Here is an 18,881-nt window from a genome sequence, read left to right on the forward strand (position 1 = left end):
ACCATGAAAACTAGACCAGGAAACAATACATAGAAATACAAGACCTAAACTGTACAACGAATGACAAAAGTCTGTGACTGTGACAAAGAGTGACTTTGAGAGTTGTTTCAGCGTACAATGTAAGTCAATGAGGATTCAACATATTTTGAATTATCAATTTCTAATCACTGGAGCAATTATTTTTGATTTCTTTGATTTGGAGTTACGGTACATCATGGCAAGGTAACTACACAAGAACACAACCCAATCCTCTACCAAAGTGGTCTTTTCCTTTATGTTCAGGTGGGTGGTGCTACGGGTGGCCACATTAAAACATAATTTTAACACTTTCTGTACACCATTTTGTGCGTGTCAGGGTGAAGAACTTCGTAGCCATGAAGGTGGTGAAGAGTGCTCAGCACTACACAGAGACGGCCCTGGATGAGATCAAGCTGCTGCGCTGTGTGAGTCTGTCTGTCTGTCTGTCTGTCTGTCTGTCTGTCTGTCTGTCTGTCTGTCTGTCTGTCTGTCTGTCTGTCTGTCTGTCTGTCTGTCTGTCTGTCTGTCTGTCTGTCTGTCTGTCTGTCTGTTTGTCCTGTTCTGGCACATGTTAGTGATTCTCTTCCCGTCACACCTCTCTTCTCATCCCTCTTTCGTTTGTCTCACTCGTGTCTGCTCCCGCTCCTTCCCTCATGCCCCTGCCCCCCCCCCCCCCCCTTCCTTTTTGCCTCTCCTCTCCTCTCCTCTCCTCTCCTCTCCTCTCCTCTCCTCTCCTCTCCTCTCCTCTCCTCTCCTCTCCTCTCCTCTCCTCTCCTCCTCCAGGTCAGAGAGAGTGACCCCGCTGACACCAACAAGGACATGGTGGTCAATCTCATAGACGACTTTAAGATCTCTGGAATCAACGGCATACGTATCCTGTGTCTGTCTGTGTGTGTGTGTGTGTGTGTGTGTGTGTGTGTGTGTGTGTGTGTGTGTGTGTGTGTGTGTGTGTGTGTGTGCGTGCGTGCGTGCGTGCGTGCGTGCGTGCGTGCGTGCGTGCGTGCGTGCGTGCGTGCGTGCGTGCGTGCGTGCGTGCGTGCGTGCGTGCGTGCGTGCGTGCGTGCGCGCGTGCGCGCGTGCATATAGGCTATGTATTTCTGTACATGTCAGAGTTGTAGTCGTTGACTCTCAGTCCAGATGTGTGCATGGTGTTTGAAGTGCTGGGTCATCACCTTCTGAAGTGGATCATCAAGTCCAACTACCAGGGTCTGCCTCTGGCCTGCGTCAAGAGCATTATCAAACAGGTACCGTGCACGCACGCACACACACACACACACACACACATACAGTAGGCCATCACAAACATCCATTCACATTTTTCAAATTAACTGTAATCTCCTCTGACAACACATCCTCCTGACAGACGACACAACAAGAAGAACATGAAAGAATCCTAAAAGACAGAGCAAAGTGGGGCGACCCCCATATCAGAGTCAGAGGCTCCCCAGGGCCGGGCGGAACATTTGCTGCATGTCACTTGCCCTAATGCCCTACTCTCTCCCAATTTCTTGTAGCTTACCAGCTCAGTGGCCTTGTGGTTAGAATGTCCGCCCTGAGACTGGGAGGTCGGGGTTCGATCCTCGGCCGGATCATCTAAAAAATGGGACAGAGTGCCTCCCTGCTTGGCACTCAGCATCAAGGGTTGCATTGGGGGTAAGTCCCTGCGACATAAGTAGCGCCATGTCCAGGGGGTGTACTTGTACATCACGTCCAGGGGGTGTACTTGTACATTAAGCCCTTTAGGCCTCATGGCTCGGCAAGGCTTACTTGCCTCACTCACTGACTTATCAATAAAGGCAGAAAAATGTACCCTCCGTGGTAAGCATATGAACTCTGTCGTAGTTGTCAGTCACTAACAAAACACACAAACAATTCAACAAAAGGAGCACTCCCCCAGCAGCCTTCCCCCACCAAGAGGGGGAAGGATTGTTGTGCACTTCAAAGACCCTCGAATACTGTAGTTCATTTGGCTCCTAGAGGCAATAAATAATAAATGCATGTTTACTGTACATTTGCTGTGTGTGTGTGTGTGTGTGTGTGTGTGTGTGTGTGTGTGTGTGTGTGTGTGTGTGTGTGTGTGTGTGTGTCCATGCATGTATCTGTACGTGTGTAGGTGTTACAGGGCCTGGACTACCTGCACAGTAAGTGTAAGATCATCCACACGGACATCAAGCCGGAGAACATCCTGATGTGTGTGGACGATGCCTTCGTCAGGCGCATGGCCGTGGAGGCCACGGAGTGGCAGAAGGCCGGGGCCCCACCGCCGTCCGGATCGGCAGGTAAGTTACACCACTGTTTCCCCAAAACACTGGGTGGTTTGGGGACCCATTTGTGGGTCGCGGACCCATTTGTGGGTCCCTTTATTTTGTTGTTTCCTTCGTTTTGTTTTTGATTATTATTATCTTTGGGGCGGCTGTGGCTCAGGAGGTAGAGCAGGTGATCCGTGGGTCGGTGGTTCGCATCCCGGCTCCTCCTGTCTACTTGTCGAAGTGTCCTTAGGCAAGACACTGAACCCCACCTTGCCTCCAGTGGTTGCCACCGTTGGTGTGTGAATGTGGGAAGTGAGGACGCTGGCGTCGACTGTTTGCCGCTTCACCTCCCAATGTATGAATGAATGGACAATTGTGCATAGAAAAGCACTCACTATAAAAATGCAATCCATTATTATTATTATTATCTCTCTTGATGGCGTCAGTGCCAACAGAACGCACGGGAAAAGGCCCCAGAGAAGACCCCGTAAACCTAGTTATTATTCTTTCGTTTCTATTTTTTGTTGAGCTCCTAACATCGTCCCTCACCTCATATCACCTCGATCTCAGATCTCACAAAGTGTTTGGATTTCAATGACGTCACACTGCGGAAACAAGCGTTGCCTAGCGACAGGGAAGCGACCACCCAGTAAATATTAGTATTATTTCAAGGACCCCCATAACTCTGAGAATGTATAAGTGTACAAATGAAACCAATTTGACCCAGTAAGAGTATGATGTATTGTGATCTTGTAGATTCGCTATTTTTGCTCTTTTTGCACGCCATCATTATACCTTGTTGTTGCACACACAACCACAACAAAGTATAATACAGGGCTTAATTTTCACCCCAAATATAGTGAATGAGTGAATCTCCATGAATTCAATGCTTCGTGGGGTTTGTAATTGATAGAAATAAATACCTTTTTTTGGGTGAACTACTCCTTTAAGTCTGATTAACACTAATTTGACATTATCTACTCATAAAAAACCTGCTTCTTGATTATTCGATGAACGAACCTATGAGCAGGATTAAGTCTGTTTCTGGTTCTAAATGTCTGTTTGGTTATACCGTAAATTATTTTCAGTTAATTGCCAAGCCCTACCACACACACACACACACACACACACACACACACACACACACACACACACACACACACACACACACACACACACACACACACACACACACACACACACACACACAGAGACTGTCTCAGACCCAAATCTACAAGCTCTGGGAGCTCTACAGGCTCACAATGCAAACGTGCTGTTAGCGACTAGATTTTCAGTTTTCACCGAAACACAATGTGCCGTATAAATCAGACATGCAAATGATCTGGTCGCTCTGAATTCAATTACAGATGTGACAAATGATACACAGGTAATAAACGCAGCTTGAGGACATTTAAGGATACAAAGTTGTGCTCCGTGGAGCGAAGAGGTTTTCTTGTCGGACTGCGTGCGGCGACATGCACACGAACATTCATTTGAATGTGTGTGCACAGGCCTGACACACTCAAAGACAAGCACGTTCACACTTAATCCTCCTGTGCATTGAATTTAATTAGAGACCTTGAATGAACTCGTGTGAGAATTTGCATGCGACTCACTTCAACATTACAGAGGCTCTAAGTAAGTTTAAGGATACTGGCTGAAGAAAACGAGGCTGTTTTACAGGCGCGTTGTGCACAAGCAAGCCTCGCGTGTTTACGTGTCCACGCGTCATGTTCTTTTGCATACTGTACATCGTCTCTGTCGGGTGGGTGGAAACCTCATATGTGCAAAAAAAACGGTGTAATATGATCAAAAGTGTGTGTTAATTTACGAAAAAACAACACATTTGAATATGAAAGATAAGAGGTTTCTGCCCGACAGTAACGATAAGCACACATGCTCAAGCATTACGGCCAAGCTACACCAGGCTTTTCTCGCGGCAAGCGGCCCGCGCTTGCGTTTTTTAAAATAGGACTGGACCTAAATTCAGCGCACGCGTTAAGGGTAAACGCGCGCGTTTTGTGCGCGAAAAGCCTGGTGTAGCTTGGCCGTTAAGCATATATCACTCACCAAGTTGCGCAGCAGGGGGAAATGAAATGAAATGAAATCTATATTTACCCAGGGTATCTGGGCTAAGCTCAAGAACTTGTTTCCAGCCAGGCCCTGCTCATAGAACACATTTCATCGTAGTGGTTGATGCCTTGTTCAAGGGCATTTCAGCGGTGGTAATTTTAACGTGTCGGACGGCTGGTTCGAACTGGGAACCTTCCGGTATCTAGACCGCGCCGCTATCCGTTCGGCCACCGCTGCCACAGGTCATCATCGGCAAAGTTCCTGCACACCACCATGGATGCTTTGAATCCTCCAGAAGCTTCCGGCTGGGCACTTGGGTTCCAATGATCCTCATCGGCTGTGTTCGTCAAGGGTGAGAAGCCAAGCAGACAGGGCAATCTCTGCCGTCTCCCCGTCCTCCTACAGGACTTTCTATTTTCTCCGCTGTTTCGCCAAAGTGGCCGTGTTATAGGCATAGTTAGAGGTTAATGGTTAAGGTTCAGGCATATAACCATGCCCGCCTGGGCGGAACACCAAAGAAAGAGGCAGTCCTCCTACAGCCTAGGACACCTGTTACGTATAGCAGAAGAACTAGGTCGGATAGTGTGTTTCTCCACACGCGTTGCGTACTTCTGGTGAAACCCCTCACTGTCAGGTGAAAGGCAATGTTCTCGTATACCCTCCCACTGTAGGGCTTGGCAGTGACAGGGACTACACTTGTGGGGAAAATGTGGAAATGGCATACCGGCTAAATTGAGAGAAAAATGGACGGGGGGAGCTTGAATCTGCCCGTACAATAGTGTCTTTATAACGCCAAATGTATGCTCTGTCACACGACAGTGGCTTGTGCCGAAAATAGCCGACCTACAAGCTCACAACACATTATGCCCGTGACACGCTGTGAGCTTGCAGGTCGCCTATTCTTAGCACGGGGTCATCACCACCATACTACAATACGAAGAATGAATTAGGACGATACAGGTTCAGTGTGTCATTACAATATTACATTCCATGCAGCCAGCGTAGACCATTTGGAGTAAAGATCTAACCTTATCTAACAACAACAGTAAAGGGAACGGCAGTCTTTGATTTACTGTCTCTATAGGTTTTGCATTTGCATGTTGTTTTTGTTTGTAGGCGTTTTACGTTGACTGAAAGAATGAGTGCAGCAGGACAATAAGCTGCATTACCATAGCAACCGCTGGTAAGGAAGGCCCGAGTCACAGCGCTCTGACAACACATCCAAATATCATGTACTGTACTGTATACTGTACTTACAAATAGTGGCTATCAGGCAGAAACCTCTTATCTCCATATTTCAACGTTGTATTTTTTGGGTAAATTAATGCGCCACTTTTTCATACTACACAGTGTCACACAAAAGTATCAAAACTAGCCAATCTATAAGCTTGTATATGGCGCAAAAAAAGAATACATTGTATGAATTGGAACACTGGCAAATTTTTTCATTTCCCAAAAAGATTCAAGATTCAAGGAGTTTTATTCGTCACTGACTTATACAGGTTACAGGTGCAAGCAGCAACATGTTGTTGGGACTTATCGTTTGTGCTACATATAAGAAAGCATATATAAGCATATAAGAAAGCATATGAAAATATACAAAAGTTCACTGATAAGGCTATACACTATAATACTTAGGGACAGGCACAGTAACTTATCATAATTAGCAGCATTTATGTGTGCAGTCAATGTCTGATGATCACAAACAGCAATGTTTTGCCCAAATTAACCCATTTTGGGTGGGAACCCCTTTTGGTGTTAGCATTATGTTATGCTTTAGCTATTGAAAAATAGCAGATCTACAAGCTCATAGCGCGCCACCGAGTGGCGCGCTACGAGCTTGTAGGTCTGCTATTTTTGAAAAATCGAAGAACCACTGACATAGAAACATAGCTTTTTCAGAAAACTGTCAGGATGTAGAAGACATTTTTAGAATCTGATCTCAGGTCAAAAAGTTAGTTAGAATATGGAGATAAGAGGTTTCTGCCCGACAGCGACAACACATTCCTGTGTTCCTTCCTATACTGTACAGCTTGCTGTACATTCCTGTGTTCCTTCCTATACTGTACAGCTTACTGTACATTCCTGTGTTCCTTCCTATACTGTACAGCTTACTGTACATTCCTGTGTTCCTTCCTATACTGTACAGCTTGCTTTTACTCCAATGATGCTGTTTCTCCCAAAGCAGCGTACGGTGCTCCTGCCAGGAGGACCATTCAACATCCCAACAAGTTCTCTTTGAAAGGAATCAGACTCACATTCTCCATGAACCTGGTGTCCTCCTGGTGAACCGTGTACATGTCATGAGACCGTGAAATCCTTGCATCAGCCTCCCGGGGTGGGGTGGGCTGTGGTGTGGTGTTGGGGGGGAGGGGGCTCATGTCCCTCAGGGAATCATGTCCTCTTCATTTTTCTTCACAGCTCTAAGTCAGTTGGTTGGACACAGGCAGTTCTCTTAAGATTTCTTTGAAACATGTGATTCAAAAGTGAGGCAGAATTCTGGGCTATATGGGGAATTACATACCGCACTCGCACTCCCCCGGACATTATTATGGATCTAGGACAAGGGAATAAGGCTGTGTGAAAAGGACTTTGATTCAGTCCCTCTTGCAAACGCCCCCCACTCACTCACACCCAGAGTGGAAGACCTTAATAGGAGCTATACAACTAATGAGTTATTTTTCCAGGCTAGCAGAACTACAAGTAAAGCAGAGAGAGAGAGAGAGAGAGAGAGAGAGGGGGGATTGATGGCTGAACTTGGTGAACTTTTAGCCTCTCTGTCTGACTCTGAATTGATGTTTTGTCTTTCTCCCGGTTTTCTCTCTCTTGTCAGTCAGCACCGCTCCCCAGCTCAAACCGGTGAGTACAGCAGATGTGAGTATGACAGGAGACACACACACACACACACACACACACACACACACACACACACACACACACCCGGGAGGGGGGGGGGGACAGCTGCACAGCGACAGCGTGGGGTCCATGAAAACTGAAAACAGAGGCCACTTAAGAGCAATACATGCTCCTTCTGAGGTTTTCAGAAAGGTGATGTAAAGTTAAATTGACGTTATTCAGAACTTATGATGGGCGGTCTCAGAACCTTTTCTCAGGACTTTGCACCTCCAAATGGCCTGAATTTCCGAACTACATCGGAAAGCCTGTCCAAAACGGCATTTATTTTTCTGACGTCGGAAGGAGCGTGTCTTAAGAGAGTAGTATCCACAACATTCTTGCTGTTTGCTATTATTTTGTGTACATGAATGCCCTACTTGATCATACTACTGCGTCACACAAAAGTATACAAAATAGATGATCCTGTAGATTAGCTATTTTTGGAAAGTAACAACAGGACATATGAGTTTTCCACCCGACAGACAATATGGAGTCTTGTCCTAAAAGTGGTAGCCTGTAACACAATAAATACAAAATGAATACCAGTAGTCCGATTAACAACCTATATTCTATATTTTTTGCTATTATTGAAAGTGTGTTTTTTCTTTTATCAATTATTGTTTATAATCAATACAAATCGAATAGTTCAATTAATGATCCGTTTCACCCCTAAATACCTGTGCTTTTATTAATACTTTCAGCGCCATTGCCGAAAACCTTTGTCAATTGAAGCCTAATTTTGATACTAACACTTAACGCCATTGCCGAAGCCCTTCGGCAATTGCGCTTATATAGTGCGTTCGATTGCTCGATTGCTCAAAATGCTACTTGCGTTAGCCGGTTAGCTAGCTGTGTTGTTAGCACAGCACTGGATCGCCCATCTTAGATCGTCGTCGCCATAACAATCCATTCTATCCATTTCTTTCAATCGCCTGTATCTCCTATTCCTTGTCCCAGATGGCATTTTGGTCAAAACAGCGTTTCTTTGACGGCACAGAGCTGACGATCTGGAGCTCTGCAGAGCTCCGGTCTGGATTCACAATGTAAACAAGGCCGGCTCAGCTCTGTGTAAATTCCTAACTTAGGACTACTGCGAGTGGAGCGGAAATGGCGGCTTTTCAAAATAAGAGCTCAAATTAAAAAAATGCTGGCGTGAATTAGATCCTAATTTTTCAATAAATGATAGCGCTGAAAGGGTTAACAGTTTTCTTCTTCCTTTTTATTTGTATCTTTTATATTAGACACCAAACAGACCCATCCCCACCAGTGGTTCTCAACCTTTTTATGGATCAGGGTGAAAATCTCAAAAGCGTTCGCGTTGATAGCGAGGAAAGTCTGTGTAAAAATACTGAGTTAAAGTTATCTTGAGGAATAAAAGACAAAGGGCTCCATTTTCGTCACCACTAAACCCCTTATCCCTAAACTTCTTTGCCTTTTTTTACTATTTTGAAAAACATTTTTGAATTTTGACTAGCCAATCTACATTGACACGTTGTGAGTTTGTAGACTGGCCATTTTAACTATTCAAAAATGTTTTGCAAAATAGTAAAAAAAGGCAAAGAAGTTTAGGGATAAGGGGTTTAGTGGTGACGAAAATGGAAAGGGTGTGACTCTAAACCCACTCCTCCAGGTAACTAACTTTAACTCAATAGTTTTCCTAGCTACTACGCAGATGGCTTAACATGGCCATGTTAACTCCCACAGGTTGAGAATCGCTTGCTATACACAGTTGCACACAGTTCACTCCAAAATAATTATTTCAATGCTCAAAGCCATCCTTCCCTCCCGACGTCTCAACTCCACTGTTTGTCTCTGTGGCTCTCCCTCTCTCTCCCCCCTCTCTCTCTCCCTCTCCCCCTCTCTCTCTCTCTCTCTCTCTCTCTCTCTCTCTCTCTCTCTCTCTCTCCCTCTCCCTCTCTCTCCCTCTCTCTCTCTCTCTCTCTCTCTCTCTCTCTGCCCAGGTGGGGAAGATCTCCAAGAACAAGAAGAAGAAGCTGAAGAAGAAGCAGAAGCGCCAGGCGGAGCTGCTGGAGAGACGCATGCTGGAGATCGAGGCACTGGAGCGCGAGGCGGAGCAGAAAGCGGCCAATCCGGACGAAGCCCACGAGGACGGGGACGGGGAGGAGGCCGAGGAGGGCGGAGGAGGTAACCGCACCGCCTGTCTGTCGCCATTGTTACGTAGTCGGCCTCCATCGTCATTATTCCAGATAATCGCAGATATTTTGAAAGAACGATCTGGTTATTTTTCTATTTTGGGCAGGTATACTGAACAGCAGTGCATAAGACAGGTATATAAAGGCAGAAAAGCAAGATTTAAAATTACAAAGATGTATCTCTACGGAACCCCTTTCCTTTTCTTTATTTTTATTATTATTATTATTATTTATTTTTTTCTTTCTCTTTCATGTCTGTTTACATTTCTTCACTTTATTATTATTGTTAGTATTATTTATGATTTTTATTATTTTTCAAATGTGTTACTTTCAATGTTGCTGCTGTCTCCTTGGGGAGACAATTCTGTACTGAGAACTGAATGATGCTATATAATGTATAAAATGTATTGTCTACCCCAGCAATGACAATAAAAAAAAAAAGGCAGAAAAGTGGGCAGATACACATGATCACTGAGTGAGCACACCCGGGGACATCACCCCAATTTGGGATTGAACTTGGCAATGACAGAATTGACTGTAATTTTCATTTATAAAATGAAAATTACAGTCACATTATTTTTTCATAAATTACCTCAATTACCCCCCCCCCACACACACACACACCCACACATTATTAATGGCGGTATGACAGTGAGTCATCAACTAAAATCTCCTGGCGGTGCCATCCATGTAGGAGGCGGTGCGGACGGCACTGCGGCCCGCTCGGCGCACCACAACACAGAGTCTTCATCGTCCTCCTCCTCCTCCTCCCCTCCGCTGGCCCCTCCCACCAACGCCACGGCGGGCCAGACCCCCGGTGCTCCTCCGCTGGCGCGGCCGCCCGGTCCCACCATGGCGCTGGGCGAGAGTGACGATGACGACGAGGACGACGAGGAGGACGGAGAGGGGGAGGAGGAGGAAGAGGAGGAGGAGGAAGAGGAGGAGGAGGAGGAGGAGAGGCAGAGGCCCACCAGGCTGACCAATCACACATGTGAGTGAAAGCTGCTTTGCCGTGTCCGCTTATAGAGCGCTAGATAGAGTCCTAGATCGGTGGTTTTCAACCAGTGGTCCATGAGGGGGTTCTAGGTGGTCCCCAGCTAAATGATGGAGAGTTGATAACCAAATGGACCCTTATAGATCTTTAACTCTTGAGTGTGTAAAATGAAACCAAATGGACCCTTACGGCTCCTTTTGGTTTAATTTTACGCTCTCAAGAGTTAAATTATTTTTAGTTAATTTACAAGTCTACAGAATTAGCCTGTTTGCCTGTTATCTCTCCTAATGTTACCAACATCAAGACGGCAGGGAATTGTTCACAAAATCGTATCCAACGACAAAAAAAACAAACACTGTCACGCTGGATTACCAGCCAAGGTGCCTGAACCGGTAAACCGTCCCAAGCCACAACAAAATATTATAAGTCTTGCATGGGTCAAATGATGGTCCGTGGCATGGATCAAATGCAGAATAGATAATGGACCTTGATGTGAAAAAAACCTTTCTGTAAGTCGCTCTGGATAAAGAATGTCTGCTAAATGCCAAAATTGTAATTGTAGATTGCGCTGCACTACGAGCTTGTGCATCTGCTGTTTTTGAAAATATTTGAACCGTATCAAAAATCTTCTCTTCTGGGGGGTCCCTGGCACAAAAGATTATCATACGGGGGATTGGGGGTCCGTGGACAAATACATTATGCATTCCGGGGTCCTTGACTTGAAATAGTTTGAGAAGAACTGCCCTAAGAGCTGCTCATTTTAATGAATACTATTCAAAGACAGATCGGGAGTTATGACCAGAATAAAATTGGTTATAAATAATCTATTTTATCCAATCTGGCTGACACTCGTTGGTGTATTTATTTTGTAATGATTGTAAAGCCCATTGAATTAAAGGCCTGGTACATTTTTCAAACATGCAGTGCCTTGAGTGGCTGGATTTACTGTAGTATGTCAGTGCAAGGGCTGTGATGTCAGGTTGGACTGCATGTGTACTCGTTCTGTCAGCAACTAGAAAGGAGATTTTATGAAGCGGAGCAGAGCTGCTGACAGGCTGTCAGAAGAGTGTGTGTGCGTGCGTGTGTGCGTCAGTTGCCAGGCAGGTGGGTGTTTCTCTTTGTTGGACTGATTTAAAACCAAACACCCTCTGTCTGTCTGTCTGTCTGTCTGTCTGTCTGTCTGTCTGTCTGTCTGTCTGTCTGTCTGTCTGTCTGTCTGTCTGTCTGTCTGTCTGTCTGTCTGTCTGTCTGTCTGTCTGTCTGTCTGTCTGTCTGTCTGTCTGTCTGTCTGTCTGTCTGTCTGTCATTGTGTTCAAGTGTTAAATGGCTCTATATTCTGATACTATAGAGCAGAGTTTTAATGCCTGACAACAATGGTATGCTAACTCTCTTCTCTTCTCTGTGTGTGTGCGTGTGCGTGCGCGTGTGCATGTGTGCGTGTGTGTGTGTGTGTCATGTTGGTTAGCGGCGGCTCTCTCTCAGGAGCAGCGCGACACACCTCCTCCAGCCGACCAGCAGGGGGATCCAGAGGAGGACAATGACGAGGAGGACGAGGATCTCACCCCCACCGCCGCAAGAGACCCGCCCTTCTGCCCCCCCGCCAGCGCAGAACAACAGGACGGAGGAGGAGGAGGAGGAGAGGGCAACGGAGACGCAACGCAACCAGACGTAGAAGAAGAAGATGGACGGGAGGAGAAAGAGAAAGACACACAGGTGCACCACCCGTCACAATTATTACATAATCCCCCTGTGTCGCAATTATTTGAGATTAATAGAGCGCCAAAGTCCTGACGTCACTCGCTCGTCCCCTGGTTCATGGACGTTTTTCTCTATGGAGAATAACATGGGGTCATCTTAAAATCTTTTGCGGTCCAAAAAGAAACAAACTGTCTCGGAGAAATTGTCAGGGAGGTGTCTCTGTATCGTTTACGACCGTCTGTCAGTCATATTACAACTTGTCCAAAATGCAGCAGCCAGAGTTTTAACTAGAACTAAGATGAGAGAACATATTACTCCAGTTTTGGCTTCACTGCACTGGCTCCCGGTTGTTTTTAGGATTGATTTTAAAATTATTTTACTTGTTTATAAAGCTCTCAATGGTGTCGCACCTTCCTACCTACATGACTGCCTGCCTAAATATGTCCCAAACCGCCCCCTAAGGTCTTCCACTGCCTGCTCGCTTTGCCTAAAAAAATGGCAACTAGAAAATACGGGGAAGCAGCGTTTTGCTTCTACGGGCCGACGGCGTGGAACAAACTCCCACTGTACCTTCAACAGGCAGCCTCTGTAGACATTTTTAAAGCGCAGCTCAAGACTCACTTCTACACCCTTGCTTTTAATTGATCTTTTAATTTTTTTGTTATTAATGTCCTCACTGTATTGCATTACTGCTCTTGTTTCTTTTTTTTCTTTTTTTTCTTTGAATGTTTATGCCTTGCTTTTCTTTCTTTTTTTCCTCCATTGCTCTGTAAAGCACTTTGAGCTGCATTTCATGTCATGAAAGGTGCTATACAAATAAAGTTTTATTATTATTATTATTATATGTAGTCTGTTTCTAGCAAATATTTTACTTATTCATCAGCAGTAACAATATAGCGTTTTCTCTCAGTCAGTTGATTCTTCATATCCATATGAGTGAAACGGCCGGGATGATTTGTTCATTTTTCAAACACAGTTCTTATATGAGGCGATCTAAATCTAATCCACCTATGGAGATTACAATGCAAATAAAAAAGTACATAGTACCAGTGGACTTAGCGCCATATACCGATATTGACGTCCGACTTCGGTTTATTTTCACCTGTTGAATTTAAATTGAATTGAAATTCAAATCATGAATCTTGATTAAATAACATACGTTTATATGTATTTTGATTCGATTTTTTGGTCGACAAAGTATGCCTTGTGCACATTTTGTTTACGAGACCTAAAAGCCAAGTGGAATTCAATGGGCTTACAATCATTACAAAATAAATACACCAACGAGTGTCGGCCAGATTGGATAAGATAGATTATTTATAATCAATTTCTTTCTGGTCATAATGTGCCAGTGTTCAACGACAGAAACGCCATTAAGTCGTTGATCGAAATAATTTGAGCGACGACAATTAATCGTCGAGTCAAAAAGTCCTAATGTCATGAGCACCCTGACCGTGACATCCCTTCCTTCACCCAGGAGGAGGAGGAGGAGGAGAAGGAGAAGGGGGACAAGGAGAAGGAAGAGAAAGAAGAGAAAGAAGAGAAAGAGACTGTGGAGCCAAAGAACCAGAGCAAAAAGCAGGAGGAGGAGGAGGAGGAGGAGGAGGAGGAGTCAAAGACTCAGGAGGACGAGGAGGAAGACGAAGATGAAGAAGATGAGGAAGAGGAGGAAGAGGACGATGACGACGACGATGACGACACGACGGCGGAGCCACTGACGGAGACGTTGAGTTCGCCCGTCAAGATGTACAACAACAACAACAACTACACCGTCAAGACCAACGGACACATCCTGTCCGGGAGCTCACTGCTGCCCCCCGGCCTCCCACCGCCCGGCTCCACAAGGTCAGTACAATACCACTTAAACCAGGGGTGCCCAAAAGGTAGATCGCATGACATGCTCCTAAAATATAATAAAAAAACTTTTTTGGCATCTGCCAATTAAGGTGACTTGATTGATACATGACATAAAAAGGACCTGTCAGCTCAAACCCACAAAGCAATACATTGTTTTCAAGAGTGTTGCAGACAAACATTACAAAGTTAAAAAACCTATGCCAATTCCATTTTGCCCTTCTATTTCCCATTTTAAGTGTTTGTCGTATATCTAACGCCTCAGGTAACTGTTTAAAACTATTCAACAGCAATGGGATAATATGTTTGTGGGTTGGTAGATCTTGTTGAGCTGGTCAGTTTAAAAGTAGTTCTCGAGTCAAAAAAGTGTGGGCACCCCTGACTTAAACCCTCCGTTCCCTGGTCCCCAAACCCTGGGTCGACGGGACCCATGTGTCGGTCACGGACACATTTTTATGGGTCCCTTTATTTTTGGTTTCCTACATTTTGTTTTTAATTTATTATTTAAAAAAATATAGAAGAATTTTTGAAAATCTAAGAATTAGAAATTAGAAAACAAACGTTTAAGAAAGTAGCAGATCTACAAGCTCACAACGCGTAAGAGTAAGAGTAAGAGAGTGGCGACACGCTTTGAACTCGCCACTCGCGGGTGGCCATAAGCACCCGCCTATGGGCTATAGTTCCAAACATTGGAACTATCCCATTGAGATAGAATGAGCACTTCGGTATTCCATAGTTACAATGGTTGGTTTATATTTGTTTATTTATTAGGGCCAGGACTTTAACGTGTTAACTACGATTAATTAATGGTTGTTCTATCTTCCCCCCCCCCTCCCCCCCTATTCCAGTCCCATCCCCGTGCCACTGCTCTGCCCCCTGGTGGAGTCGGAGCTGAGCTACACGGACCGTGACAGCTCGCTCAGCTGCGGCTACGAGATGTTCAACGGCGAGCTGGCCTGCTCTCCGCCCATGACCAACGGCTCCAACAACGAGCGGCACCGCCGCAGCAACATGCCCCGCCTGCCCGACCTGCCCCTGGACCCGTTGCCGGGAAACCCCTTGCCCCTTGGCATGGCGGAGATAACGGCGGCCAACAACGGCACCCCCCCGGCTGACCGCAGTCGCACCGTGTCCTCCTCCAGCACGGGAGACACGCCCAAGGGTGACAAAGGTGACACTCTTGCTTTATAACCCAACTACAACCCGGGAAAGCCTTTTAGATATTAGATTAAGTGTTCATGGCGAGTCACGTGATACATTATGAGCTTGAGATATGCTATCTGTGACAAATCTTTGAATATATATATTTTTGAAAGTGACATTTAACTCAAATCTTTGCTTGTGGGGTCCCTGGAACAACATATATTGAGATGAGGATTTTAATTTGATGTATTTTATCTATCTATGTTTTTCAGAAAACATTAGAAGAACATTTGGAATGGGCCTCAGGTCTTAATGGGTTAAAGCGGTAAATTGATGTGTATTTGGCCGCACAGACCCCCATCTGAAAATGATTTGTTCCAGGAACCCCCAGAAGAGAAGATTTATTTATTCATTATTATTATTATTATTATTATTAAGGTTCACGGCCAGCAGCTGAGCTGTGATGTCGGATGTTGAAATGCAAAGAACAGAATGTTTGCGCTTAAACCAGCTGTGAAAACATAGCAGTGTGCTCTGATAGTGCCACTGCCAAACCCACTTTAATTGTAAAACAAAGAAGCCTGTTGATGGCAGAAGGCGGCATATCCATATCCTGTTCCAGTTGATTTTGCCGTAGCTTTGTTTTGCGATTGGCTCAGCAGCAGGTTTCACATAAACACCTTCACGTGTTATCAGTTGAAAGCTGATGTTGAGCCAATACCAAGACAAAATAGGAAAGCAAGATCCGCCATCTTCGGTTTACTTTCAGATTTTTTAGATTTCAGATTTGTATTTCTTCCCGTAAAGTGATGCACAGTCCCACAGAGCCTATATTGGAGCATCATTATGAAAGTTCCTGGTTTGTGTTCAGTATGTCGTCATTTAAGACGCTGTCCTCTGCTCTCTTCAGCCAAGGCCAGGGCAGCGGACCTCCTGGTGAACCCACTTGACCCCCGTAATGCTGATACAATCCGAGTCAAGATCGCCGACCTGGGCAACGCCTGCTGGGTGGTGAGACACAATTCCTGTTAACTATATGGAGGAAGAGAGAGAGAGAGAGAGAGAGCCTGCCTACCGAACACCTGATGATCATGTTGTTTTGCCTTTTAATAGTCTACTTCATCTATCTCCTCTCCTCTCCTCTCCTCTCCTCCCTCCCCTCTCCTCTCCTCTCCTCTCCTCTCCTCTCCTCTCCTCTCCTCTCCTCTCCTCTCCTCTCTCCACAGCACAAGCACTTTACGGAGGACATCCAGACGAGACAGTATCGTTCCATTGAGGTGCTGATAGGAGCCGGGTACAGCACCCCCGCAGACATATGGAGCACTGCATGCATGGTGAGAGAGGAGCCAATACCCCCACTACAGCATGCACACACATACAGTACCATGCATGGTGAGAGAGGAGCCAATACAGACACCCACTACAGCAAGCACACACATACAGTACCATGCTTTGCATCAGGTTTATTACAGTTCACAGTTTACAATAACCATTTTAGTTAACAATTTATTTCAGTAATTTCATGAAGAAATACAAAAGAAAAATCAAAGAAATTCCATAAATTAGAAAACAAATAGTAGTAGTAGTAGTAGTGAAAATAGCCGATCTACAAGCTCACAACGTGGCGCAAAGAGACACGTTGTGAGCTTGTAGATCTGCTATTCTCACTAGTTTGGGTCCTGGGGAGACATCAAATTTCTCTTTTAAGTCACAGGCTAAAAGCTTTGGGAACCACTGCTCTAGATAATAATAATAATAATAATAATAATAATAATAATAATAATAATAATAATAATAATAATAATAATACAACTTTATTTGTATAGCACCTTTCATGACATGAAATGCAGCTCAAAGTGCTTTACAGAGCAATGGAGAAAAAAAAGAAAAGAAAAGCAAGGCATAAACATTAAAAAACAAGAGCAGTAATGCAATACAGTGAGGACATGAATAACAAAAATGATAGATGACTTTGTCCTGTCTATCCTAGGCGTTTGAGCTGGCCACCGGCGACTACCTTTTTGAGCCTCATTCTGGAGAGGACTACTCCCGTGATGAGGGTACGTGTTTGACTTTGAACTGCGTGCATCTAACTCTGAGAGTGCACACATAAGGGTAGCGTACGTGAGATGTTTTGGTAAAAGGTTAATAAAACACTGTTCTGATAGTAATGATTACTATTGATATTGATACAGTGTTTGTTCAGCAACAGGAGTCTCTCTGTCTCTCCAGCTATTTAATAAACAGAAAATACATTTTCAACCAATTGGTATCCCAACCTGAAAATGCTTTTTTCTGTTTATTAATGTGCTGGAGAGACACAGAAATCCCTGTTACTGAACAATCACTCTATAGCAATTATAACTAAGGAATATCACTTACCCTACCTTTAACCACAATTATTTGGTTACTTTTGTACAGTTAAAATGGGTAAATTATCTCTCAGAATTCTGTGTGCACTGTAAAGGTCCCCACACACCGAGCGTGTTTTTCGGATTTCTAGCGGCGTTTCTCCATCGGTTTTCCGAAAAACGCGTCCAGTGTGCAACCACCTTTACTCTCAGATACACATCAAGCTGTGTTGTTGTAGTAATACTGATGTTTACCATTTAATGTTTATACAATATGATACAAAACCAAAGTTAGCATCGTATGATTGTAGTACTGTGTGTTTTGACTGATTGATAGATTGTATCATTTGTGCCGTTGAATTTATATGAATTTGAACACTTTTGTTAAAGATGATAACTTCCTGGCTTAATTGACAATGAGCCATTGGCTCCAAATGACTGGTTAAATGGACATAGTGTACATTAGCCTTCCCTCACCCCACATCCCCCTATCCACTCACTGTCTAACTTAATAAGGCAACCACACCAAGCATAGTGAGCATAGTGTACATTAGCCTTCCCTCACCCCACATCCCCCTATCCACTCACTGTCTAACTTAATAAGGCAACCACACCAAGCATAGTGAGCATAGTGTACATTAGCCTTCCCTCACCCCACACCCCCCTGTCCACTCACTGTCTAACTTAATAAGGCAACCACACCAATGAGCATAGTGTACATTAGCCTTCCCTCACCCCACATCCCCCTATCCACTCACTGTCTAACTTAATAAGGCAACCACACCAAGCATAGTGAGCATAGTGTACATTAGCCTTCCCTCACCCCACATCCCCCTATCCACTCACTGTCTAACTTAATAAGGCAACCACACCAAGCATAGTGAGCATAGTGTACATTAGCCTTCCCTCACCCCACACCCCCCTGTCCACTCACTGTCTAACTTAATAAGGCAACCACACCAAGCATAGTGAGCATAGTGTACATTAGCCTTCCCTCACCCCACACCCCCCTGTCCACTCACTGTCTAACTTAATAAGGCAACCACACCAAGCATAGTGAGCATAGTGTACATTAGCCTTCCCTCACCCCACACCCCCCTGTCCACTCACTGTCTAACTTAATAAGGCAACCACACCAATGAGCATAGTGTACATTAGCCTTCCCTCACCCCACATCCCCCTATCCACTCACTGTCTAACTTAATAAGGCAACCACACCAAGCATAGTGAGCATAGTGTACATTAGCCTTCCCTCACCCCACATCCCCCTATCCACTCACTGTCTAACTTAATAAGGCAACCACACCAAGCATAGTGAGCATAGTGTACATTAGCCTTCCCTCACCCCACACCCCCCTGTCCACTCACTGTCTAACTTAATAAGGCAACCACACCAAGCATGACAACTAGAACTAGAACTATGTCATTTTAAAATGTGGTTCTCAAAGAGAAA

General features: G+C 44.8%; 1 protein-coding gene across 2 annotated transcripts in view; it reads left to right on the top strand.

Annotated features, from left to right (window-relative positions):
• LOC306923046 (SRSF protein kinase 2-like) overlaps positions 1–18,881 on the top strand; it is a 108,407-nt gene that overhangs the window by 80,592 nt on the left and 8,934 nt on the right. For both annotated transcript variants that reach the window (XM_079501032.1, XM_079501033.1), the window contains 13 exons: positions 356–443; positions 802–889; positions 1,156–1,262; positions 2,132–2,297; positions 7,174–7,214; positions 9,197–9,380; positions 10,083–10,379; positions 11,848–12,095; positions 13,558–13,925; positions 14,783–15,105; positions 15,988–16,088; positions 16,304–16,411; positions 17,068–17,137. In XM_079501032.1, coding sequence (XP_079357158.1) covers positions 356–443; positions 802–889; positions 1,156–1,262; positions 2,132–2,297; positions 7,174–7,214; positions 9,197–9,380; positions 10,083–10,379; positions 11,848–12,095; positions 13,558–13,925; positions 14,783–15,105; positions 15,988–16,088; positions 16,304–16,411; positions 17,068–17,137 — 2,189 coding nt within the window. The remainder of the gene's footprint in view (positions 1–355; positions 444–801; positions 890–1,155; positions 1,263–2,131; positions 2,298–7,173; positions 7,215–9,196; positions 9,381–10,082; positions 10,380–11,847; positions 12,096–13,557; positions 13,926–14,782; positions 15,106–15,987; positions 16,089–16,303; positions 16,412–17,067; positions 17,138–18,881) is intronic.

This window comes from Electrona antarctica (assembly GCF_951216825.1).
Source record: "Electrona antarctica genome assembly, chromosome: 5".
Classification (NCBI taxonomy): Eukaryota; Metazoa; Chordata; class Actinopteri; order Myctophiformes; family Myctophidae; genus Electrona; species Electrona antarctica.